The 26,883-nt window shown below is 44.8% G+C and overlaps 1 protein-coding gene across 11 annotated transcripts in view; it reads right to left on the bottom strand.

Annotated features, from left to right (window-relative positions):
- Nucleotides 1–26,883, bottom strand: part of gwl (serine/threonine-protein kinase greatwall) — a 472,763-nt gene that overhangs the window by 333,386 nt on the left and 112,494 nt on the right. For all 11 annotated transcript variants that reach the window (XM_065444899.1, XM_065444896.1, XM_065444897.2 and 8 more), the window contains one exon: nt 11,628–11,716. In XM_065444899.1, the coding sequence (XP_065300971.1) occupies nt 11,628–11,716 (89 nt within the window). The remainder of the gene's footprint in view (nt 1–11,627; nt 11,717–26,883) is intronic.

Below are 26,883 nucleotides of genomic sequence, written 5' to 3'. Positions count from 1 at the left end.
TTGCACACATTTAAGGAGGAAACGGTAAATAGTACAGTAAAGGAGGACAAAACGCGCATAGAAAGAAATCCAATCAAGTGCTTCCTCTGTAATAAAAGTGCACACACGCCTTCTGACTGTCAGGTCAATTCGAGGAAGCCTTACTGCGACTATTGCCAATGGCCAGGATGTGACACACGGGACTGCAGGATGAAGAAAGGCGCCGCAAGTTCGACTTCAGCCTGCTGTATGTCGCTGGAAAATGAGGAAGAAAAGCAAGAGGTCTTGTGTGCTCTCCACAGTAACGCAGACAGAGATGGAAAAAGCCTGCCCTTAAATGTCAACGGTATGCCCGTACAGTAATGGTGAACTCTACGGCCAAGTAGTGTCCATATTGTGAGATACTGGCAGCAACACCATCGTGGTGCGCCGTGCTCTCATACCCGATACTGCTTTCACGGGTTCCATGGCAATAATGTTACTGGTGGATGGCCGGAGCATCGAGGTCCCAGAAGCTCAAGTGCAAATTCGTTCGCCATATTTTTCAGGTACTGTGGTAGATAAGTGCTTGGAAAACTGCTTGTACGATGTTATCATAGGGAACGTTCCCAGTTCTTGTCAACTAATGCGTCCGAATGGCCTACGGAAAACACCTTCAGGTCCCTTGATATCCCGAGACCAGAACGAATATGTCGACAAGAAAAATATGCCTAGGTGGCGGCTCCTTCTGTTGGGGCTACGGAAGCAAGCGTAAACCGAAAAGTAGGTCTCCATTCTTCACAAGTGTTAAAACCCACTTTCTGTGCCGAACAAGAAAAGGACAAATCTCTAGATAGGTGTAAAGCAAAAGATGGGAAGAAAGTGTTTGAAGGAAAAAACACAACCCATATGTTCTTTTACAACAAGGGTGTCTTGTATAGGAGTTATCAGTTTTGCCCAGGTAAATCAGTGCAGCAAGCCGTGGTACCGAAGTGTCTGAGACCCTAGGTGTTATTTCTGGCACAAGAAAACTCAACGTCAGGACACCAAAGCATCAAAAAGATGGCGGACAGAGTACTCGCCTCTTTTTACTCGCCCGGAGTGCAAGAAAAAGTCCGCCGATACATACGCTATGTTTGTTATGCTGTGCTATGTTACGCTATGCTATGTTTGCCAAAGGACTTCTCCTACAGGAATATTTGCCAAAGCCCCATTGGGTACTCCTTTCGAGCGAGTGGCCGTCGACATTATTGGCCATCTGTCTCCTAGTTCAAACAAAGGAAACATATATATTGACGCTGGTGGATTTTCCCACAAGATATCCGGATGCTGTGCCCCTACCTCCCATCAATGCAGCCACCGTAGCAGAAGGATTGGTGGAGATGCTCTCTCAGAGTGACTTTCCTCAAAAGATATTATGCGACCAGGCATCTTGTTTAAGGTCGAACTTCTTGAGAGAACTGAATGAATTGCTGGCAATGAAGTGCTTGAGTTCTATGCCGTACCATCCTATATGCAACTATATAGAAAGCTTTAATGGTACACTCAAGCAGATGCTGTGCAAGTCACGCCAGGAACAGCCTAAGTCCTGGGATTGTTTCCTTGCACCACTTCTCTTTACCTACAGAGAAGTACCTCAAACAAGCCTGGGCTTTTCGCCGTTCGAATTGATGTATGGACATATTTGAAACAGTACAGCGCGGTTTTCACGGGGACAAGCGGGGAGAAACGACATGGACCAGCGCTGTCCATGCCAGCAGCGCTCGTCCATGTCGTTTTTCCCTGCTTGTCCCCGTGAAAACCGCACTGTTCTGTTTCAAATATGTCTTACCAACTTGCCCAAACGTCTGTTTTAACGATGTATGGAAGGCACGTGCGGGGACCACTGGCTGTTCTAAAGGAGCTTTAGACTAAACACCTTGTTGACGAGATCAAGACTACATTACATTGTTGATCTTAGGCAGCATCTCAAACGAACCTTGGATCTAGCACACCAAACTTGCTGCAAGCTCAAAAGACTCAAAAGAAATATTTTGACAGGGGTTCCAAGTGCCAGCAACTGATGGTCGTAGATCGAGCGTTGATCGTGCTCCCAACAAATAACCAATTGCTTATGCAATGGAAGGGACCATTCCTGGTGACTGGAAAGAAGAATGAGTATGATTATTGAGTGGACTTAGGCCATTGTAAGAAGCACTTCCACATAAATATGTTAAAACAGTACGAGGCACGCTCTATCCTACCTTGTCAAGCTTCAGCATTTGTCGTCGTCGAAGAGGCAGAGAGCGAAACACCGCTTCCGAGTTTTGAAATTGAACAGAGCAAGGGAATTGAGGCGATTAATATCTCAAATGAGCTAGACAAGAGTCACCACACCACGTCGTTGCGCAGAGGGACCACCAGCCGTTGCAATATCTTTCGCAGGCTAGGAAGGTACTTCATTAGAGCTTAGTCTTGCAGAAATACTCCTTCTGTGTGGAACACATCAAAGAATCTGCAAATGTTGGTGCCGACTACAGGAGCCAGTGTGATAGTACTTCATTATAAATGCATGTACTCAGATCAGAGCAGTTATCCTCTGTGGACATTGGGGATCTGCTTGAACTCTGAACACCCTTGTTCTTTCTTCTCTGGCGCATGTGTACGTTTTTTCTTCTCTCACGCATGTGTGTACCAGGAGTCTTTTTTTTTTTAGCAAAGAAGAAGAAGAAAATTTATTAAAGAATGGTCCGGCAGTTCTTGCTGTGGTGGCCTCAGGTGACGAAAAAACTTTTTTCTGCACAAACCACAACGAGCTGGCCCACTCCAAGGCGCGAGGTCTCGCTTTCCGCGACCATGGAGAACTCCAACGCCGGCCCGCAGTGGTGAAGAACAGAGATCAACCGACCACATACAACGAAATTGCGCAGCACTTTTATCTCGGCAGGAGAGACTTTCCCCTTCCACACAAGAAGTTAAATAGAGCGCAGGCATTGACCCTCAGATTATTGCAAACAGGCTCATATCCCAGCCCGGCTTTATTCCACAAAATTTATCCCGACACCTATGCCACTAGTTCTTGCAGGCACTGCAATGACATCGCTAGCCTAGACCATATGCTCTGGCGTTGCCCCTCGTTACGAGGCACAGAAGAAATAAATGTGGACAAGTGGCTCTCCGCTATCAAGAGCATCGGGGCGCAACTATGGGCTGTCCAGAGGGCCCACGATGCGGCGGTCGGGCAAGGCCTGACTGTTCCAACGTGGGTGCGGCCCGCAGCGCGCTGAGTCGCGTACCTCAGGACCTTATTAAAGTTTTGCATCTATCCAAAGGGGGGGCTTTCATGACATAATGCGCACAATGTCGGACTTGTGTTGAGGCGTTGTGTCGAAGACTGTAACACAATCCCTAGGAGAAACAAGCAACAGCCAGAAAAAAGAGAATAGGAGACAGGGGGCTGCGGCACTGCTGCCGTTTCAGCGCACTCATCGATTATGTGCTTTCAGGTGCTGATGCTGGCTATCCTGGGTCATCCGCCTTCCCACTCAGCTTCAACGGTTAATCTGGGGCCTCCCCTGGACAACATATGCTACATGGACTGAATCCAGGCACTGTCCAGCCTTTCCTTGGACGCTCCATGTGCTTCACCGCCAGGAATAGCCTTTCCTTCGCCCATTGTCTGGCAACCCGGCACCAAATCACTTGGCATACCACTTTAATAGCCCGCTCACTTGCTCGGCGCAATGGGCTGTGGCACTGCTGCAGTATCAGCGCACTCATCAATTATGTATCTTCAGGTTAGTTATTGCACGTCGTGCAACTTTTGGAGTGATGATGTATGCTTGATAGCAGTGTCGTGGCCCCCTGGTTATTTGAAACGTGCTCGTGAAGCAGTGCTGTGTATCTGGAGCATGTTATTGCTTAGTGGGGATATTGAGGAAAACCTGGGTCCAATGACCAAAGCGCCAGAAGAGAAATTGAACTTGGTGTTTGATGCAGTTATCCACATTGAATCAAGCCACACACACCTTTTGCATTCTGTCAACAAAGTTTTGACCATGCAGATTACCGTGCCAAATGAAGTGGAAAGACTTAAAAAGTGAGTTCTTGCGTTTGAGTCACAGGCTGGTGTGGGAGCTTGTGCACAGGTTCCCCAGTCTTACGAAAAAACCTTTTTGGCCATGCAAGACAAAATTGTTGATTTAGAGAACCACTCACGCCATGCCAATGTTCGGTTCTTTGGAATTGACGATACTGAAGAAGCAGAAACGTGGCAGCAATCTGAAAAACTTGTGCGTGAATTTTGCTCCAATAAGCTCGAACTAACTGTGAACACCATTGTGAGAGCACACAGACTAGGCGCATTTTCGGCAGATAATAAATGACCACGTGTAGCAAAGTTTTTTAATGAGAAAGGTTGGATCTGTTTTAAACATGGGCATAAAGTTAAAGAACACGACATTTAGTATCTCCAGATTACTCAGCCCCTGTTCGTGAAAAACGCCAAAATCTCTTACAGTTTGCTAAATGTATTAAGAAAGAAGGTGATCACACTAAGTTCATTTTCACTAAGCTCTTTATCAATAAAGATGTGTACGTGTGGGACTCGGACAACTGCGCAGTTCGTCTTAACACCAAAGAACGGGGCACAGAAAATGTAACTGCTTTAAATACCAGACCGAATGTCGCACGAATACATGCTTTCCCGCCACCACATTAGTACCTTCTTTACACAACGCGCCATTGGCCTCAAGTGATGTTGGCTTTTTGTACACAAATATACGAAGTATTCTCCCCAAAACTGTCCCACTATCTTAATGATAGATTCCTGTTCAGGTTCCATAGTGGCTCTTACCAAAACCTGGTTGAATGATACTGTTCCTGACAACTGTATTCTTGGTCAGCAGTACAGAATTTAATTTTTTCCGTACTGACAGGCTTCATCGAAAGGGAGGCAGTGTTCTTATTGCCATAAAAAAATGATGTAGTGGCCATTCCCGTTGCTGTTAATTCCTTTCTTTAATGCGTGTTAGTTTCGCTCAAGTGTGGCCTGGCCTCTTTTGTTATCTGTGTATTTTATCACCCTCCTGATATGACGTGCACGTTTGCGAGCGAATTTTGCAGAGTTTTGGATGATGCGGTAATCCGATTTGCCAACTCGGTATTAATTATTTTTGCCGACTTCAACTTTCCTTCAGTAGACTGGTCAATGCTTACAGATGTGTGCAAAGATACCGAAGCAAACGAATTTGTTAACACTTGCTTAGGCCACTTGCTAACACAAGTAGTAGATCAACCAATGCGGCCCTCTGCAACCTCGGCAAATATTATCGACCTGATCCTTACAAACAACCCTGACCTTTGCTCTGATATCACCCACTTAGATGGTCTTTCTAACCACGTTATTATTACCGGCAACCTCACACGCCCGTTTAACACACGAGAAGCCACCAACAAAAAAATCAGATGCTACAACAGAGCCAACTTTGCTAGTATGAATTCCAAATTATTGAGATTTTCAGAGCACCTTTTTGACAGGCACCTATCATTCACGGTAGAAGAAAATTCGCTTCTGTTTAAAAACTTCCTCAAAGAACTAATAGAAAAATTTATGCCTACCATTACAATAAAATGCAACCGTACTGCTCCCTGGTTCAGGCAGTAGCTTATTTAAACAATAAAAACACGCGACTGTACAAGCGGGCCGATAAAAACGTTACTTTGGTTTCTTGGCTGCATTACAAAGCCTGCGATAAAGAATACCAATCATCATTTAAATCCACACGCAGTCATTTCTTTTGCCATAACCTAACATCTATGCTTAAAAATAACCCTAGAAGATTCTGGCACATCGTGAATCCGAGACAACATCCTGATATCAATCTTCATGATCAGAACAACACTTCACTTCCAGTATCACAATGTGCAGAATTTCTAAATAAGACATTCACGGCTGTCTTTACCTGCGAGGATATTATTACCGTCCCTATGAAGGATTGTATATCTGACATTGATATGCCAGAAATCGATGTAACCAAAGCGGGCATATTTTCCATTTTAAGTAAACTGAAAATTTCTTCTGCATGTGATCATAATGGTATCAATAACACTGTACTGAAAAATACACCCCACAGCATCTGTAGTATTCTGACGGCCCTTTGCACTTTGACTACAGACCTATTTCGCTAACAAGTACCATATGCAAGGTCATGGAACACGTCATTCACTCCCAAATTGCCAAATACTTAGAAAGGCACAACATCGTATAACATTATCAGCACGGTTTCCTAAAGGGCTACTCTTGTGAAACACAACTTGCAGGGTTTGTTCATGACCTACACTCGCCCGTTGACACGGGCTTACAAGTAGATGAAGTTTTCCTTGATTTATCTAAAGCTTTCCATCGCGTTCCACACCACAGACTACTTCTCAAACTTGCATGCCTAAACATTGACCCAAACGTCCTCTCGTGGGTTAAAGCTTTTCTTACTCCCAGGCTCCAGTTTACTTCCGCTAACAACTACGATTCTTCTTTTGCCCACGTTACTTTCGGCGTCCCCCAGAGCAGCGTGCTAGGTCCTTTACTTTTCTTAATCTATATTAAAGATCTTCCTTCTTGCGTAATGTCCCGGGTTCGTCTCTTTGCCGATGCTGTTGTAGTTTACCGCACAATTTCCTGTGATATCGATCACCAATGCTTGCAATCTGACCTTGATGCAATTACCTTATGGTGCTCCAAATGGCTAATGTCGCTTAATATCTCTAAAACCAAGTTAATGACATTGAACGGCCGAAAGTCTCGAATTGAAAGCACTTACTTCATTAATAACAGCATGATTGAGTCTTCCACTTCCTACAAATATCTTGGCCTTCCTTTCCAGTCTCACCTAATGTGGCATCTGCATATTAATTTAACCCTGGCAGCTGCTAACCGCACTCTTGGATTACTTAAACGAACCCTCAAGCAAGCGCCACCACTCGTACGAAAACAGGCATATATCACAATCAATCATTCGCACGAAAATTGAATATGCTGCGGCAATTTGGGATCCCCATCAGGTATACCTAGCTTCTAACCTTGAAGCCCTGCAGAACCGTGCTGCTCGATTTATTTTTTCAGATTATTCAACATTCACCAGCGTTACATCATTAAAGAAACGTGCTGATTTGCAATCTTTGAGCCTTCGTCACAAACACTCTAGCTTATCACTATTTCATAAAATTTTCCACCACTCCTCACATCGAGATGATTTTTTTTCAGTCAACGCCAATTATCTTTCCTCGCAGCGATCACCCTAACAAAGTGAAATGCATTTTGTGCCGGTCATCAACTTTCGCTCAATCCATCATACCACGCAGTATCATCGATTGGAGTGATTTACCCTATGAGCCATGGAAACTGACACAGCCAAATTTAAGGAAATAATTTACACTACTGTGACGTGCTGTTAAAAATGTTGTGTTTTCTTAAGTGTGTTTTATTGATATTTTTGATGCTTTGTGATTTGTTGCTTGCTCCTCACATTCTTACACACTTTGTTTTTTGGTTCAATTTCACATATGATAACTACACTGCCTTGTTGAGCGGTAAAAATTTCTTGTAAATGTTTTTTCTTTTTTATGTGTGCTGTACCTGAATGTACACTTATGTTGTTTCTTGTACCCCTCCATGTTGTATGATGTACCCCTCCCCTTAGGTAACACCCTTGACAAAGAGGCCTTTAAGGAAATAAAATGATCTGACCTGACCGATGCATATTTGATGTAGCAACCAGCTCACTTTTCACACTCTCTAAGGTCGCAAGTTCACTGAGCATCTGGGAGTGTTTGATGCACAAAACTATGCAAAGGGGGCGCCTGCATCACTGCCAGATTGCTCCCAGCATTGCCAGTCTCGTAACTTTTTTGCCACACCTTGTATTGGCCTCGAGCTCCAACACTGGAAAAGCTGGCGCCACCGTCGCCGTGACGTGCTATTAGGGATCACGTGGACATAGCGGCCGCGTCGGCTGCTTCGGGATTGTCGAAGCGAGCTGAAAAAGAGAGTTTAAATTCCCTCGTACATTGCGGTCCTCATTTAGTGGCGCAATTTTCCCACTTCGAGTGTCTCCGTTACAACGCCTGAAAGCACTACAATAGGTAGTGGCTGCCTTTTAAGGCGCGCAACATGGTAGGCTACTGCTCGGTGCCGCAGTGCCGGACGTACGCAACGGAGCCCGGTATCAGCCTTATTCACACGTAGCCGCAGGACAAGAAACTGCGTGGAACTTGGCTCGCGAAACATAAAACCGGCAAACAGTCATCGGCTACAACTCGAGTATGCAGCAAGCACAGCCGCGAGGAAAATTTTTGCTACGGCGCCGGGTCTGCGAAGTTCGGAAAACGCGCACTGAGACGCTCGCCCGAGTCCGCTGCCCGACTAATGTGATGACGGTTCGGTCTATGAACCTGTTGATGCTATAGATACTGGCAAGTTTACTGGAGTTGAAAGGGAGCGGTAAGAAGCACATTAAAAAAAATCATGGCATATGGTCATGTCATGAATCGTCGCGATGGCACATCATAGTCCCCATAGGCGTCGAAGTCTCTACAATGAAATTATTTTTCATTAGCTCTGGTAGCGCCCACGCAACAATGGTTGCTTGTATACTTTCAAATGCTCATATTCTGCGGCCTAAAGCTCATGGCACGGTGCGAAAACATGCACGGTGCGAAAACATGCACGCGGCGAAAGCAAAACAGTGCGCGGACAAACATGGAGACGCGCAGTCGGTCGCTGCGAATCTGTGCAATCGCTGCATTGAGGCTTCATTATATTACGCTCCATTTAGTTATAGAAACACTATAAGAGCATATTTCACATAGCTTGCTCTCAGCGTTTACCTACTTTTCACGCAAGAAGCCGGTTCGGGAGACTCCATCGCGGCGACTGCGTGCAGTGGCGTTCACTGTACGTATTCGGTAAAGAGATAGCATCTGTAAACGATTGTGTGCTTTCAGTTTGCCCAAGATTATTATTTAGACACTAAGAAACTTCTCTCGTTTCGAAAGTACTCACAGGAATGTCCGGGAGAGCTCGCGCGTGGTGTTTTCAGTGAGCGCTGACAGCAAAGCCCATGAGGAGCACGCCACGTGATCCCTCATACTACGCCAGCAAGGCGTTTCTGACAGATGGCGACTTCGTAACTCCTCGCCGCCAATATATGAGCATCACATGCATTTCATAGCTTCTAACAGCACCATTAAGCTTCATCTATATAGGACGTTAATCAGGCCTAAACTAGAATATGCTTGCTCCATTTGGGATCCTAATCAGATAACCTTAATTAACGCTTTAGAATCTGTTCAAAACCGCGCCGCCCGTTTTATTGTTTCAAATTATTCCCGAACAGCAAGCGTATCTGCAATGAAATCTGCACTTGGTCTTCCCGTTCTTTCTCTGCGTCGTAAATATTTTCGCTTGTGTCTTTTTCACAGAATTTATTATACCAACCCTATTCTCAAACATAAGTTACTCCTCTCTCCATCTTATATATCTTCCCGCACTGACCACAACTGCAAGGTAGGAATACCGCAATGCCGAACTAGCCTTTGCATAAATTCATTTATTCCTCGAACTGGAAATGACTGGAACCACCTCCCTGCCTTCATGGCTGCCATCACCGACGTCAACAAATTTAAGAAATCTGCCGCCGATTTTGTATGCCCCTCCTCTCTGTAATGCCTCTGGCCCTGAGAGTACTGAAATAAATAAATAAATAAATAAATAAATAAATAAATAAATAATGTGAAGACGTGGGATCGTTCCCCACCTGTGGCAAGTTGTTTTTCCTCCATTTTCATTTTAAGTAATTTATGATTTCTTCAGTTATAAGGTAAAAGTAATTTTCCCTATGTTATCCTTGGTGTCTTTGTTTGTGGGCTTCTTATATATACATATATATATACTGTACAAGGACGACACCAGAAGTTGCAGTTCAAACAGTAACTGTGGTTTCAATCACCTTTGATTGCCACACACATCAGGCTAGTTGAACACAGCCTCTGTGATTGCTGCAACTGTCACGCTGATCCCAGAGGACCTTTGCCATCAATGACTACAGGCTGCAGCAAAAGATGGTGCTGCAGTAAACTGGTGTGCTCCAGCATCCAAGGCTATTACCTCAATAAAGTCCCCCATCATGGCCACTGGACGACACACTGCTCTGTTCCAGCACATCATATCGAAACCCTTCTCGCTCTAACATCTCCAACAGCCAGACCAGGATTTCAGACATCAAATACATTTATGCCATCAAACAGACAGTATTAGGCGACTGTCACAATTCTGCGACCTGGCAGTTCCAAGATCTTAAAGTGGCACAAGGCGCTTAAAGGGACACCAAATGCAAATACTAAGTCGATGTGGACTGTTAAGATACCATTCTAGAACCCTCGCAAGCGCTTGTTTCGTCCCAAGAAAAGACAAAGTTTACGAGAAAACTGCATCTGAAAGGTTCGCATACTTTTAGCGCGATTCAAATCGCTTGGCCCAGAGCAGGGAGTGGTGATGTTGCATATGCCATCACTGCTCTTTGCTGCCATAAGGGAGTAAAATGACATCTGACTGATGATGCAACGGCTTCCTGTGCAAAAGGCAAATGCAGAGTCATTGGGAAACCAAGCTAAGATAGAGCGTTGGATTGGTCACTGCAGCTGCTCTTAGTCAAGTAGCCTGGACTGTTCGGCGGATCCCGCGACATCACATAGACGTGGCATTCTCTGCTACTTGCAGTTTGTGCGAGTTTTGCGAGTCAGCAAAACCAGCACAGCACTATGTGATAACAAAATTACTGAAATGTGAAATCACAGCCAGCGCAGACAGGAGAAAACGAAACATTTTGGCCGCCTGCATCGTTGCCAAGGGTAACGCCATTGAGTTCTTTATTTCTAAATATAAAATAAAAAGAGACAAGTAGCATTTTCTTTTATCTTATAATTTAAAACAATTATCTTTTTATTAAGAATGGTTAAGTGCTATTGACACAATTATAATGAGGAGCGCCTTTGTCATTGGGCTAATACTTGAATGTCCCAGGGGAGTCTCTAAACCTGTCCTGCATTTACCTCAATTTCTAGATTAATAAAGCTCTGGTCACAATTATATTAACATCATCGATGCTCTCGAGCACTGATCTATGACTTTAGCTTGACTGAATATTTACCTTTAGTGTCCCTTTAAACGAGAGAAGACTAGATTCTGACGGCACATGTAAATGACCAATAAAAGCATGTTGGTGTCAGTATATCTAGCACGTACAGATGCAAGCACAAGTAAAAGAAATGGAAAGGACAATGTTGGTTCATCACATTGCTCTTAACATAGGGTTTGCAACGAGGTTGCACTTGTGTGGCTGCCTACACTAACACAGAGATCCTTGCAATACTGACTGCCTAAGCTCTCTTAAGATGCGAGGTGGTTTGCCTTGCAAGTAAAAAAAAAAAGAACCGTAAAAAATGTACAGATATATCACACAAGACACTTGTTTCAGTCTAACCAAGAAATTTCACGAGTTTCATCCTAGCGTGAGAGATAGTGTGAAACTATTTTTGAATGTTTTAACTTGACATACAAGATACGCAAGTATTTCTTTCTTTCTTCAACCTAAAAGGAATGAGTGACAGACACGCAATAAGAAGTGTGCACTCACTGTGCTTCCGCTCCACCTGTGAGAGGCCAAAGTCTGTCAGCTTGACATGCCCTTCGGCAGAGATGAGCATGTTGTCCGGCTTCAGATCCCTGCACACCAAGGTCCCCCCCATTCATTCAAAGAGAAAGACCAGCCATGTTGAAAAGTGGGCAAGAAGAATAAGGGGAACCAAGGGCTTGTCATAATGTAAAGAAGCCAACGGTCAATAAAGCCAGGGAAAGCATTGTAGGAATGAACTGTTCTTTTTTATTCAAATTTAAGGGTCAATAAGGAGAAGGGAAATTTACAGCGGACATCACAGATGGGAGCTGAACCCACAACCTGCTTATTAGGCATGTGATAGAATGAAATGGAAAGTTTATTTCATCAGAAAAATGCAATATAAAATAAGAGGTGATAGACGGATTAAGATTCATAGCCATCGGCTAATTGCGGATCCATAGAATGCATATTCATTACACTGCATGATCCACTGACAAATACGTGCTCTACCACTTTGAAAACATGTTGCAAAGGAGTTATGAACGTGATCATCAAAGTATAGTTCAGCACCTTACACAAGTGTGCTGTGTGTCAAGCATTTACTGAACTAGGCGTAGCAGGACAGTATTAGCATCAACAAACTAGCCCCTTTCAGCTTGCACCTACTAACTAATTCACGCAGAATATTTTAATAGGTGCTGCGCAAATGAGCTAGCACACACAATGTTAGGATGGTGACAGTAATTCAGTTAGGCTATGATAAAGAATCCAACCAATGCTTTCTGTTCCCTAAAGCTGCAAAGTTCTGGCAGCAGCTCACATTTTCGCGCTGCTGTCACAACATATGCCGCACACAGAACATACTTGCAAACATATAAATTGCTTGATATTGGAGAACATAGTTCACAAGACAATCAGTGTTATGATGTTATCGCTCAGCACAAGACATGCATTTTTGTGTAGGAAGTTTCTTCAATGTTATCACTGGTTCTATCCATTGTCACTGAGCCTGGTGTAATCAGATTGTTAAAAAAAGTAGTGCCGTCTTATGCACCAAAATTAAGATCTGATTATGAGGCACACTGTAGTGTGGGCTCCGGATTATTTTACCCACTTGGGGTTTTTTAATATGCACCTAAATCTAAGCACACAGGTTTTTTTGCATTTCACCTCCATTGAAATGTGGCCGCCGTGGCTGGGATTTGATCCCGCTACCTCACACTTAGCAGCGCTACACCAAAGCCACTAAGCAACCACGGCGGGTGTAACCAGATTGTATACACAACACAAATTGTGTGGTGATTTCTGAAAGGTACACTGGCACCAGCGATTATGCTGAAACCTTCGATGAGTCATGTATGAAAGCCAACATGCTTGACCAACAGATCATATTTTCTATGGCTGACAAATGCGCTCACTGCTATCAGTGTACTGGGCACAGGCTCACCCTGTGCAAATAAAGTTCGTTTCATGACTTGCATTGTGCCACTGCAGTTATTCACTATCACGACAATGTGACACCATGCAATGTGCTCAACTTGCCTGGCAGGTGGCATCCAGTGTCACAAAGCAGTAGTGCCACCATACTAATTGTGATTGTGCTTCCTGTCCACTCCCATTATTGTTTATCATTATTATTGTTTACCACAGATACCATATGCTTTCTTCAATCCCATGAATTTCTACAATACATTTCCAGTGTGTCGAATCAAGGAATACTGGTTCTGTTTCAGCTTCAACAGGCTCCAATTTCAGTTTTAACTCTTTCTTTACCACGGGAAAAATAGGTACTTTTCTTAGGTTACGCCAGATTGTTTTTATGTAGGTTACGCCAGAATATTTTATGTAATACTTAAACAAAAGGCAGAATTATTGCACTTTTCAGATATAAAATTTTTATTAATGAGATATATCTCATAAAAGACGAATAAATTGCCAGAATCAAGATTCAGTAACAACACGGGGAAGACGGGAGATGGAAATTCAAGACAATGAACAAAACGAGAACAAGGTGAAAGCAGGAGCCAGCGTCTCGACAAGTGGATTTGCGTTCTTCAAGGCGACATATGCTTTCTTTGCCACAGTATACATAGGTGGAGTTCTAAAGGGGAGAGGGTGTAAGGTGGGTGGGTGCGGCAATGAGCGAAGGTATGTTAGCGTTTCGAATTGAGAACAAAGGAGTGCTGTGCACAAGGCCAGTGACCCGGCCGTCTGACAATCACGTGTCAACGTCCGCGTGTTAGCCGGCATGTCAACAGCATCTGACATGCGGGCTGGAAAAAAAAGGAAGGAAAATAAATTGCTAAGAAACCAAACTGAGTGTTGTTGTTTATAGCATGAAATTTATCATAGCGAATAGATTCTTTTTCAATTTCTCCTCCTTCATGTCCTGTCCTGCACGTCAGCCAACAATTTGTTTATTGAGCTCAATCTCCTTCAAAAAAGCGGTGGCATGCTACCTTTCTCGTTCATTCCTCAATGCATAGGACCTTTATGTTCTCATCCTTCTACTGCTGCGCGTTCGCTCTATGGACCATTTGATGTATCCTCTTAGTCAACGTCCGATTTTTTGGACTACCTAGGGACCACGAAAACCACTGAAAGTTGGGCAGTTCGAAAAAATGAATGCAAGTCTTTTAACTGCCCTTATGGGCTGAAATCGCCACACGCACATAAGAAAAAGTTCTCAAGGCCTGCCAGTACACTTATTAGGCATATCAGTGCTTGCACTGTGATATGAGCTGGGGGATGCATGCATTGCATACTGTGTCCTGTGACAATTGACCCTTCCCACGCTTATGCTTCACCGCAATATGTTCGCATATGGTTCACCACGTAACATTTCTGTGTTGAGGCGAAGCTGACTTTCAGAAGCCGGCATTATCCAACGCACCGTGCTTTCCGAGCTTTGAAGCCCTGAAATCGCGATGACCTCAAAGGCAGAGTCGGTGCTATTGCTGACAGCGGCGAATTCTTTCAATGAAAAACCCGGCACCGAATGGTAAGGAGCTTAATAGTGAACGTCGAAGCAGCTAGGCCTAGCGTTACCACAGTGGTGGCTACGGCTGCCAGCGGAACTGCGTGCGAAAGTGCCAGTTCCAGGCGGTGACGGTGGCTTTGATTAGTGCCGTTTTGAACTTGCGGTCAAGGCAAGAAATCTCGAAAATCGGACGGCGAAGGGTTCTTGCGTCCGAAATTTCAGACGTTCTCATACATTGACTCTATGGGTACGTTGTGGTGCCGCGAAGTCATCTGAATTATCGGGCGTCCAGAAAGCCAGCCATTGACTGTACACTGGCAACTCCTCCAGCCAAGGACAGGGCGTCAAAGCCGATACGTTACGATTCCTGTCTGTTACTCGAGCCAGCATTCCCGCGACTTTCATTCCCTTTCAATAAAATTACGGCTAGTTTTCTCTGATAGAAGCACAAGTTCCCCGAGTTTTCTTGTAGTTTTTTAAAGGTACTCAAAATTCCTGAGACTGCCTGCTTTTCCCGGTTGGTATACACCCTGACAATGCAAAAATGTATTGAGAAAAAGAGAAAAAGGTACGTGTGACGGTACCTCTGAGGCTAGCATAACTTTTCACTTGAAATCGGCACTATAGTGGCATCACCTGTTTGGTGCCAATACGATAACGCCACACTATGGGCCATGCCGCACGCCGATACGACACAGGTCAAAATAGCAACGTCGCTTGTGTACTTCAGTTGGCTACTGGCGCGGCTAATAGCGGCTGCAATGCCTTTTCTACATGGTGCCAGCTATGCACCATATCTATCATTTTCCTAAAATCCTTGAATCTGAGCTGACCCTAAAGTTTCGTATATGATTATTTGAAAGAAACTATCAACCTAGATTTTAATAAATACACACATGGAAAGCATGCCGGATATGGTGCAATTCAGTCATTGAGTGAGACCATTTGTCTGAGGGCAATAGGCAGTTGTGACCTTGTGTTTTGTGGAACATGAGCGGACAAGGTCATCAATGACACGGGGCAAGAAGTAGGGACCACAATCAGTGAGCAGCTGACAAGGATCTCCGTGATGCAACATCACATGATGGAGAAGGAAGTCGGCAATATCAGTAGCACAGCTGGTTGGAAATGCGCACGTAATAGCATAACGCGTGGCATAGTCTGTCACGACAGCGACCCATTTGTGCCATGATGCTGATGTAGGGAACAGCCCTACTGGGGAATCAACAGGCTGAAGAAGGCCAGTGGGAAGTTTTGGTGGCCTCTTGCATCACTGACACAGTTCGCAGCTGCCAAAACACTTTTGTCAGAGTGATAAAGCCCAGGCCAAAAGAAATTCCGCCGCACATGACCATAAGAGCGTGTTACACCAAGATGGCCTGCTGTGGGCTCGTAAAGCTACTGGAGGACAGTAGAACGCATGTGGGAGGGTACCACCAACAAGTGCTCAGGGCGTTTGGGGTATGCACTGTGGCGGTAAAAAGTTCCACTATGTAAGGTCAGACGCCCCCGAGAGTTGAGACAGTTGACGGAACATCACGCCGGATCACACCGCTGTTCATCATCAAAATGAAGTAACTCTGTGATAGAAAGAACACAGGCAATGGTGTCAGGGCTGGTGCTTTCAGGTGGATCAACAGGATATCGGAACAGGCAGTCCGCTTCCTTAAGTAATTGGCCAGACTTGTGCACAAGGAAAGACGAGTACTCTTGTAAGTGCAAGGCCCAATGTCCAAGACGGCATGTAGGATCTTTCAGCGAGGAAAGCCAGCAGAACACATGGTGGTCAGTCACTACCGTGAATGGACAGCCAAAAAAGTACAGACAAAATATGGAGCTGGCCCAAAGAAGGGCAAGGCATTGATGTTCCCTAATTGAACAATTGTGCTCTGGGGCAGAGAGCAGGCGGCTGGTATATGCTATGGCGCAGTCATGACCATGCTGGCGCTCGGCAAGGACGACTCCAATTTCGTACCCACTGACGTCTGTCCGAACTTCCATAGGAACAGATAAGTCGAGGTGTCATCGCCGCCGCCGCTGCTGCTACTGCTGCTGCTGATGATGATGATGGCATTGACAATTTCGACAACTGTGTGTGGTAGGGTCACATTGTGTGCCAAGACAACATCAATAATAGGGGTTGCAAGCCTCATCAGTGGCAGAAGAAGAGGGCACCAAAAGAACATAAGTAGTGGATTGGGGCTGCAATCACACTAACTCTAAGAGTACAGTGAAACCTCGTTAAACCGTAGTTGGCCGGAGCTCTGAAAAAGTAAGTACTACACAGTAGTACTGCTCAACCGAAGTAGCATGAAATCGCTTAGTTACCTGTCAAAAACGGAACTCAGAGAGAGTGCGATGAAAAGGCAAAAAGACATACAGTATTTATTCACTTCGCACGACAAAAGTGTTATGTTCGTTTGATGGCACAGTGGCCTAGCAGCGACAACAGCCTCAAACTTACTGAAGCAGCGAGCCAGCTTTTCAGCCAGCCCTCTCTTCTCGGCAAACACTCGCATGGCAGATTCCTTGTTGGCATGCGTGTTCTCCGTGTATGCGGGTGGTAACGCTACAGAAGTCACGGGGTGCCTTTCTTATTGCGGGGTGCTGTTCTCGTCACGACGATTACATTCATGAGGCTGACATAATGCGCAGCTTCTGCCACTGTCGGGACTGAATTGTCCGTGCTGTTGCTTTCCGTGTTGTCATCATCATTGTTGCTAGTCGACACTTTGGCAACAACAGAGGCAACAATGGCAAAAAGCCGAACCTCATAGCCAGACATCTCTTCGCGGTCGCAGCAGCACTGCTGAGCAACTTCTTTGCCTTCCAAATGCCACACACCGCAGACAACAGTAGATCCTTGTCGAGTGCCTGCGCCAACTTCATGTCACGTTTGATAGCACGAACAATGTCTAATTTTTCTTCTATGCTGAGAACCCAACGGCCTTTTCTCCAAGCTATGGTGGCTAGAAGGAGAGGTGTCAGCATCGTCGCGGTCGCGCCGTGATCGGAGGTGTGCTGGTGTTTCATGCCGCCGCAGGGCGGTGCGTACGTCGCTACAGATATCCGTCAAAAGCACTCGCCGACCGCTGTCACCGCACGTTTCGTCACCTAAAGACAGGTACGGGCACGTGTTCTCACAATGTCTGCGGTGTGCTGGTTTGAATTTGTTTGGCATTGGCTACGAAGTGACATGGCCATGCAATAGTGATGTCTAAATAGCAAAGACACCGTTTTGCACCTGGATGCAAAGTAGGGTATGTTTCGGCCCGCAAACAAGGGAAGAAGGCGTCTCTCTTCACTGTTCCCAACGACGATGAACGACGCAGGGCCTGGCAGTGCGCGATTCCTCGTCTTGACAAGCCATTGCAGAAGAACTGCATTGTGTGCGAAGCTCATTTCGACGAGAAATCATCGTCCATGGCTACAAGCATGTCATCAACCTGTCAAAACAGTTCTGGGAATGCCCTGTGATCCCCCTTCTTGCACTTCGTGACGTATGTCAAAGATCTTTCCTTTGACGTTTGACGGTACTGTTCCTCGAACTTCCAAAGGCTCTCTTGATTCGGCAGTTGGGGTGTTAGCTTGTTGGAACTAAAAGGAAGCTTGGTTCTTAGCTGACCACCCATCAGTAGTTCTGCAGGTCTCAGAGCTCGAAGAAAACGTGGAAGCTTTCGTATGCTCTTTGAAAACCTCTTTTCCCATAAAGGAGCACTGCCTTCAATGATTAAAGGCATCCCGACAAACAGACCCTATTTGTGCACAACTTCGCCGGTAGAGCAAGAAATAAGAGTGGCCCTTCAGGCAAGATTTACCAGTGGACCTAAAACCCTTTTACGAGCATAGACACCAGCTCACTCTGGAGAACAATTCACTCTACGCTGCTCAGGTTGTCGTCCCGGCCTCTTGCCAAAACAAGCCCACATTTTTTCGAAGCCATTAGACTGGCAAACAGCCATGGCAATGTGCGGCATTGCCCTGAGTGTCACTGAACTTGAAGTGTCGCATTTGCAGGCCTCCTTTACATATTTGTTGCTAACTCGACCATCAGGTGTTAAGAGCCCTAAACACGCTGAAATCGCTGGACACAAAATTTACTCCCGGATCACTTAAATTAGTGGCTATGTGGCCCGGAAAATGTTGAAAAAAACAAAGTGCAATGAATGTAGCAGGCTGTTGCGTCACACAGAGGACTCCAGCTTGCTTCCGGCAGAGTCATGCCTCACACGTTACATAGATAGAGGTGGCCTCCTGTATCCGTCTAGTCCCTAGCAGGCCTGGTCAAAGCTATGGAGGATGCTTTTACCTATTGCTTCAGTTTCAACAAGTTGAAAACTGATAGCATCATGGACCTCATGTCTTGCCTGTCTGTGAATACATTAAATATGGTTGGCTGTGAGCAGCACAAAATGGAAGTAACAAATTAAATCATTCGCTTCTTTGCACTGACAAGGATGCATTTTCTTGTAGCTGGAGAAAATGTGTCCAGCCCCCCCCCCCCCCCCCCCAAAAAAAAGAGAGAAAAGATGAAATTCTTGAAGTTGAGACGTACTGCTTAACTTCCATAATGTTAACACAGCCAACAAGGTTTTCTCTTTTATGTTATTGTACACTACCCACATTGTGTCGTCTGTTGTGACTCTTTAGTAATGTCTTTTTCACATTGTTACAAAGCTCCCATTAGCAAATTTGATCTCACAATCTGGCTATGTTTGACATAGGTAGGAATCAATTTTCGTATGACTGCATCTGTGTTTGCCAATCAAATCTCAATGCCATGTGTGTATGCCCATCTTGGAATTGCATATTGACTGTTCTTCTTACTTGCCTTATTTACTTTCTTTAGCTGAGTTTTGCATAACTTGCAGTTCTCCCCTAAATTGATGCATATATTATGTTTATTTTTTTATGGTGTTTTGATGTTCAATTGTAAGAGTGTGTCAAAATAAATGTCTAGCTTATTAAAGGTTGTACGAAATAGTCATTGCTTTTCGATGTGCAAGTCATTGAGCTAAAGCGTTCAAGTATGGTTGCTGATGCTTTTACCTGAATTGAGATGTCATGGAGAACACTGCGGCATCAAAGCAAAAACTGCATGAACGTTGTTTTGGTGACAAGCTCACGGCAAGTCATTTGATTCACTATCTTACAGCGCTTTGGGAGGTCAGCAGCGCACACAGCTAATATACAGGGAAAAAAGTTCACACATAGTTTTCAGTGCCAATACACACTTTGCAGGGAGCCGTCAGAAAAGTATGCCAACTATCTTTTGTTGTAATCCGCCCGGTATCATGAACTAGCTGCAACAACAGCGGCTGCTACGCGCGCGCGCGTGCAGAGGGGGGGGTGGGTGTGGGGGGGGGGGGTGTATCTTGGAGCCGAAAGGCGCATCCGGATGAATTCTCGCTTCCTCTCCGGCGCACCGATACTGACACCTCTCCTCCTAGCCACCATATCCGAGCTTCGGCATGACGCGAGTCCTTGTTGGATGAATGGATGGATGGATGAGGCTCAACCCTTTGAATTAGGCGACGGTGGCGCGTGCCATCTAGCCTTGAAATGTTTGCATGACGCCACAATGCTGTCTGGCATGGCGGTGAAATGGTGTTGATGTTGATGTGGCTTCACGCGCAAATGCACAGGACGCTTGGAGGCCGTTCTGATCTCTGAGGCATGTTCTGCTGGCCGCCTGATGGAGACGATTCACCGTCGTGTTTGTGCGACGAAAAGTGGAAACACTACGTGTTAACCGATACGTGCGCAATAAGCTGGTACAGTTTATGCGGATCCAAAACACATAATGTTCAATGACCGCTGAGTCGGGTATTTGACTTTACTACTTTTAAAACAAAACTACTGTTTAAGCGGGTACGATTTAATGAGGTTTTACTGTACATTGTTGCATAGGCGCCTAGCAGCAAAAGTTTCGGGGACAGAAGGGAGCTCCAGTTGAAAGACGCTTGTGCCACAGTCAATGAGGGATGAATGTGTGCACAAAAAGTCAATGCCCAAGGCACTGCTCAAGCACAAGAAACAGAGCACTTGTCCGATGGTTAGATATAGTGATGTAGGCAGTACACATTCCAACAATGGTAGGTGTGATTCCATCGGCAACTCTTACTGTACATTGCACAGCAGGTGTCAGGACTTTCGTCAGCTTTTCACAAAGACAAGGGCTCATCACCGAGATTTCTGCACTGGTGTCGATAGGGGCCGTAACAGCAACACTGTTGACTTGGACTTGGAGCAAATAGAGTGGGTAGGGCAGCCAGATGAGGATTTCGAAGCTGGGTCAAGAATACAGCATAACCTCCGGGTGCTGCACTTATTAGTTTTCCGATGCGTAGCATAAAGCATTGGCAGGCTATGGCAAATGGCAGGCTTGCGGCGAAGGGAATCGGATGGCTTACGGCGAGCGAGGTTGGCGGTCGAGCAATGGTGGTGACCTGCTATATGCATAGGATGGATGGATGGATGGAAGGTAGGAGCGTCCCCTTCGAAACGGGGTGATGGCAGTTGCCACCATGCTCAGCTTTTTATTTTTGTTTAACTGTGTTTTAAGTTATTAAAATTCGCCATTTTCTTTAAATAGGTCTTCCTAACCTATTAGCCTTATGTCACCTTTCTGCTTTTGAGCCACCAATCCTCCAATCGCTGTTTGCCAATTTCCACCGCATATTTATTTACAGGACTATCGTTATCTCTGAACCCTAGGGCCTCAGGTAGAATGACTGTGCCCGCAACGACATTGGAATGGACACCATCACATTTTAGTATGAGGTGTTCTATTGTTTCTACAGATTTACCACACACAGTACATGTGCCTTCTTCGTTAAATTTCTTTTTATAGCTCCATGTTCTAAGACATTCTGACCTAGCTTCAAAGAGTAGGGCACTGCCTCTTGAGTTATAATATGCTTCCTTCCTGATCTGCTATTTCCAGTATCTATATAGTTATACACTATGTTTCTTTTCCATAGAATTTATCCAATTTTCACCTTCTGCGTTTTTAACCTGTCGTATAATGCTCTGTCTTTCTCCGTCCTCGTGTCTGGCATACTTACTGGTTAGCTTCCTAGTTTTTTTCCGCCATTGTGAGTCAACATTCTTTTTGTATAGGTATTTAAATACCTTAGCTGCCTACCTGTTATCGTCCAATTTCCTCAGGAGTCTTTCATATAGGATTTTACTCTGAGCTTCCCATGCTTCGAACGATGCCCAGCCCTATCCCCCTGTACTGCTTCATTTGTGGTTTTCCCATGGGCACCTAGTGCTAATCTTCGAACAGCTCTCTGATTTACTTCTAGTCTCGACTGAACTTCTGTTTTTAAGCACAAGACCGCATTCCCGAAAGTAAGCCTCGGCGCCATTACTCCCTTCCAAATACCTCTCAGTACCTCATACCTGTTGTACCCCCACAATGCCCTATGTTTCACTATCCTTGCATCGCTTTGCCCTTTTGCTGTAAGAGACTTTTCGTGCTTTTTTATGTACATCTGCCTTTTGTTTATCCATACCCCGAGATATTTGTATTCAGCCACTCGGGGTACTTCATGGTCTTGTATTGTAAGCTCCTGATCAGTTGTATCATTGAAAAACACCCCACCGGACTTAGCTGCACTAAAACTGAAACCTAAACTGTCTCCTTCGTCTGCACAATAATTAACCAGAGTTTGCAAATCTTCCTGGCTATCTGCTAACAGTACAATATCGTCCGCACACATTAAATCCGGTGGTCGTTGCTCATCAACCTTTCCGCCTAATCTGTACGACAGGTCACACCCTAGATTGCTTCCTTGTAGCCTTCTTTCCTTACTTACATAAAGCATGAACAGCAGCGGTGATAGAGAACAACCTTGCCCTAATCCTTCGTGTACCTTGATATTTGTCGTTTTCTTAATTCATTCCAATGTTATTTGAACATTACTTTCTTGATATATTTCCTGTAGCAAATCAATTACCTCATGACCGATACCTTCAGCTTTTAATATGTTCCACAGGAGTTCCTTGTTCACATTGTCGTATGCACCGCTTATATCCAGGAAGGCTAAATACAGAGGTCTATTTTCCGCCTTAGCTCTTTCTATGCACTGAGTAAGCACGAACAGGCTATCATCTAAGCGCCTACCACTTCTGAACCCATTCTGAAGTTCGAGTATTCTATTACTTTCTACCCATGATTGCATTTTTAATTTCACCACCTGCATCGCCAGTCTATATATAACTGATGTTATCGTAATTGGTCGGAAGGATTTTATGTTCGTCTTATTGCTTTTCCCTTTATAAATCAAATTCATTCTACTCTGTTTCCAGCTGTGCGGAATTTGCTTATTTCTTATGACTGCCTCCAATGCCAGTAACTTTATCAGCGTTTCCTTGCTTCTTGGGCCAAGTTCATTAATTAACTTGTTTGGAATTTCGTCTATCCCTGCGGACGTGCATTTTGGAACATTTGCGTCCACCTTTTTCCAGTTAAGATTGGTCAGTTCTAAGCTGTTTTATATTGTGCTATCCTGTGTTGCTCCCTCATTTGGGGCGATTACCCTATCGTCTTTCTTAAATGACTCAGTTATAACTGAACCAATGTAGTTCACAGCGTCAGCTCCCTCTAAACAATTTCCCTCGGCATCATAAATCTGTTTCTGCTTTCTGTGATTCACTTTACCCAGCCAGATTATATGGTTTCAGAATTTTCTTGACCCCCCGTTAGTTGCATCGCGAACTTCAGCTAGCCAACGATCAGAGTCTGCTAACAGTACAATATCGTCCGCATACATTAAATTCGGTGGTCAGCGATCAGCAACATTATTATAGACTGAACGAGGACCTGCATGCCGACCGATCTGCCGCTAGTGGAAGCCATGCTAAGTGCTCTCAAGAAAGGAGGCAGCCGTCCACCGTAGTTTTGTGCATCGTTACTTGCACTTCTCTGTCTGATTCAGGTTTTCGGAGCAAAATACGCAACCACCGTCACATGTGCATGGTACCCAAAGCTTCAGGCAGGTCGAAGAACAATTGTTGCATTATGGTGTGCTCAAATACCTGCAAATACTTGCTGGCGACACGGTTCTGATCATTCTCCACGAGGCCTCATGAGCGGAAGCAACAGCAGCAGTGGATTGCCGCCATTTGGCGAGAAATTTCTTGTTCCTTCATTTGTGATTTCCGTGATGTACTCGGAATAGTTTACATGAGCAAGCAACGATGCTGTTCGTGGCTGCTGTTCGCGATGATGTTTGGTTCAGTTTGCCTGCAGTGCAGTATGCAGATTATAGGCGCTTCGCTTAGCTTTTGGGTGCCACGGGCCGCTTCTACCATTTGTCACTTCTTTACTGTCTTGCTCGAGCTAAGGTGAGCGACTATATGAGGGCATCATGTGGCTTACAAGGACCAATTTCGTTGGTTTTATATGGCCCGCTAAATCGTCGCACCAGCTCTCATGCAGTTCATATTTTTCTATCTGTTGTATGCGTGACTATGCACCTGTTCAACTGCTGCTAGTTGCTTCACGCAAAACTGCTTTTTATTTTTTTGGGCTACGGGGTTTTCACCTCACCTCATTTGTCAGTGCCGTAGATCATGCTGTATTTTGTCAATGATTACAGGCAAATGCTTCTTTAACAGCTTTATTCATTTCGCCCAAGGACATCTTTGACATTGTGGTTTCTTCAGAAATGTGATAAAAAGAAGCAGCTTTTCTTTTAATTCTGTGGGTTTATGTGCGAAAAACAAGAGATAATTATGAGGCATGCTGTAGTGGGGGACTTTGAGTTAATTTTGACCTGGCATTCTTTACTGCGCACCTAGTGTACGACACACAGGCGTTATTGCATTTCAGGTGCATCGAAATGTGGCTGCCGCAGCCAGGATTTGATACCGTGCTCTTGGTCTTACCAGCACAATGCCAAAGTGACTACACCAACACAGCAAGTAAGAGGTAGCTCAGGGCGAGGATTGCTGTTAGCTGCTTTATATGGTACTGCTGTTTGATTTTCACTGAAAAATTTGCACCAAGTTTGTGAATTTGTTACAACATGATGCTGCCTGAGCAGCCTTACCACACAGAATGCCTTTTTGCATGTGCGTTGTGCACTCAGTTGAATTATTTCTTATCTTTTGCGGCCTAGGGTGTGAAAAACTACATCCGGCCTACTCGGCCTCACCAGCAGCGCCTACCTACCTTCACCGGCACTGCTTCGTCTTTAGATATATTGTTTCTTTCTTTCGTAACATTCGAAAAAGAATACTCAGAAGTTGGTAACAATTTAGCTTTGTACGTTTCACTCAGGCACCAACTCAAACTTTTATTAACCGGTGTGTTTCATGAGTTCATTGACTAGCGTACACATTTCCATTAAGAAATTCATAATTGTTCTTCTTCAGGTGACCTTGATAGCACTTATTAGGTGACGACATGTAGGTTCATTGCTAGTAACATCATTACAATGTGTTGGCATGGTGTCGTGCGAAGTCATTTGAAATATGTTTGCACCAATGATGTGTGCCTATAATCAAGGTGCCGAAACAATATTACGGCAAAGATTTTAAAAAATATCTCAAGGCATTGCATTATTCAGCAAAACAAAGCAGCTACTTAACACAACCTCCACTTTATATAACTGCGCTTCGTTGCACTTGTCTGCTGGGTGCACCTAGCACGTCAGCGGACTGGGTTGTCCCATACTCTGGCAACATTGTGTACATGCACGTCCGCTCCCATAGTGGCCAAAGCCTATCCTGCAGATATCACCACTGAAGCAGCAGTCTGGCAACCGAATGAACTGCAATGTACAATTATGTACCTTGAGGGTATCACAAATAAATAAATAAATAAATAAATAAATAAGTAAATAAATAAATAAATAAAAGGGCAAATCGAAACCATGAACTTCAGTCATCTGCTGCAAAAGCACTCTTGTCTGCTACTGCATCCCGGGCATGTCTTCGAAAGTACCCGCTAGGTGGCCTTCAGTGGCACCACTATAGGCGGTGCACTCTGCGTATACACATTGGTGCAAGTGTCGACATCGGGGGTGTCAGTCGGTGTGAATGCGACGATGTTGCATGGGAGTAGCCTTCAGGATGCGGGTCTGGGTGCTCCAACCAGTCAGCTATGTCCAGCAGTGCCATGCAATGTGCCCAACTCAAAAGCACGCAAAACATATTGGCCGAACATCTAGCATCTTCCACTCAGCTGGATTGCGGTATCGCAAGTAAAAGGGGTAGTTCCTTGGTGCGACAGGTGGAACTGGTGGTGTGACTGGTGGAACGCACAATGTGCAGACAGAGGAGAGTCTTAATTAGTGACCTCCTCTCAAACATAGCTTGGATCAAGGAAACCATAGGCTGGTTGGCAGTCGAGACATTGGGCACAAGAGGAGCTGGTGACATTGGTTCTACGATGCCGTCCGCTTATAATGATACCAAATGTAACAATATACCACTTAAAACGATGAGTTGACTGCAGGGTATCAACTTATGCACTAGGGCTATGAGAAAAAAACCCATACATAACAATAGATTATTCACTGCATATTGGATATAATGATTGAAATTATGCCTTTTTGGGGGTGTTTTCCATGCAGAATAATCGTAAAATTTGCTTTGCTAAGTTCCCCTTAACCAAGACCAGGTGGAAAGTTTGCCTATGCGAGTTCGTATCTACCACCATTGCCACGCAGCGCGTCCTGCCAGCGCACCGACTGCAAAAGCCACGGAGGGCATCGCAAGTTGGCACAGCATGCTGCAAGATGGCGCCAGCTGCTTAGCGTCCGCATTGCCGGCGAGCGCCCAGAGAGAGGGGAATGAATGAATGAATGAATGAATGAATGAATGAATGATGTTTATTGGCGCAAGGGCCAGGTATGGCCAAAGAGCGCCATACTAGTGTTTATGAGTTCATAGTGGTCTGATGGGTTTTGTGAATTTAATGTGACATGGCTGTAAAGGGGCCTAAAAGAGTTGGTGTAAAAAATCTATGCGTAATAAAATAATGGCAATAATAATTGAGATGTACAATGACCACTAAAATGTATTAGGAAAGAATGATGCAATATACAAAATATGAGAGATGCTGAAATTGTCTAGAGCACTACTGCCTCGCCAGAACCCTTGAAACGCAAGGGCTTAAAGGTATGTGCTATACGAAACAGCTATCACAGCGGCATCCTCTGAAGAGAGGAGGCGCTACGAATATATGGGGCTAATAACATGTAAAACAACATCTTTCAGGAAAGCTAGGACTGTGTTTGTGTCAAAGAGCGGTTGTGGGCCGAGTACACTCTTAAAACG

Source organism: Dermacentor albipictus, chromosome 1, assembly GCF_038994185.2.
Source record: "Dermacentor albipictus isolate Rhodes 1998 colony chromosome 1, USDA_Dalb.pri_finalv2, whole genome shotgun sequence".
Classification (NCBI taxonomy): domain Eukaryota; kingdom Metazoa; phylum Arthropoda; class Arachnida; order Ixodida; family Ixodidae; genus Dermacentor; species Dermacentor albipictus.
The sequence above is the reverse complement of the archived record's forward strand: the minus strand, read 5'-3'. Positions and strand labels throughout refer to the sequence as shown.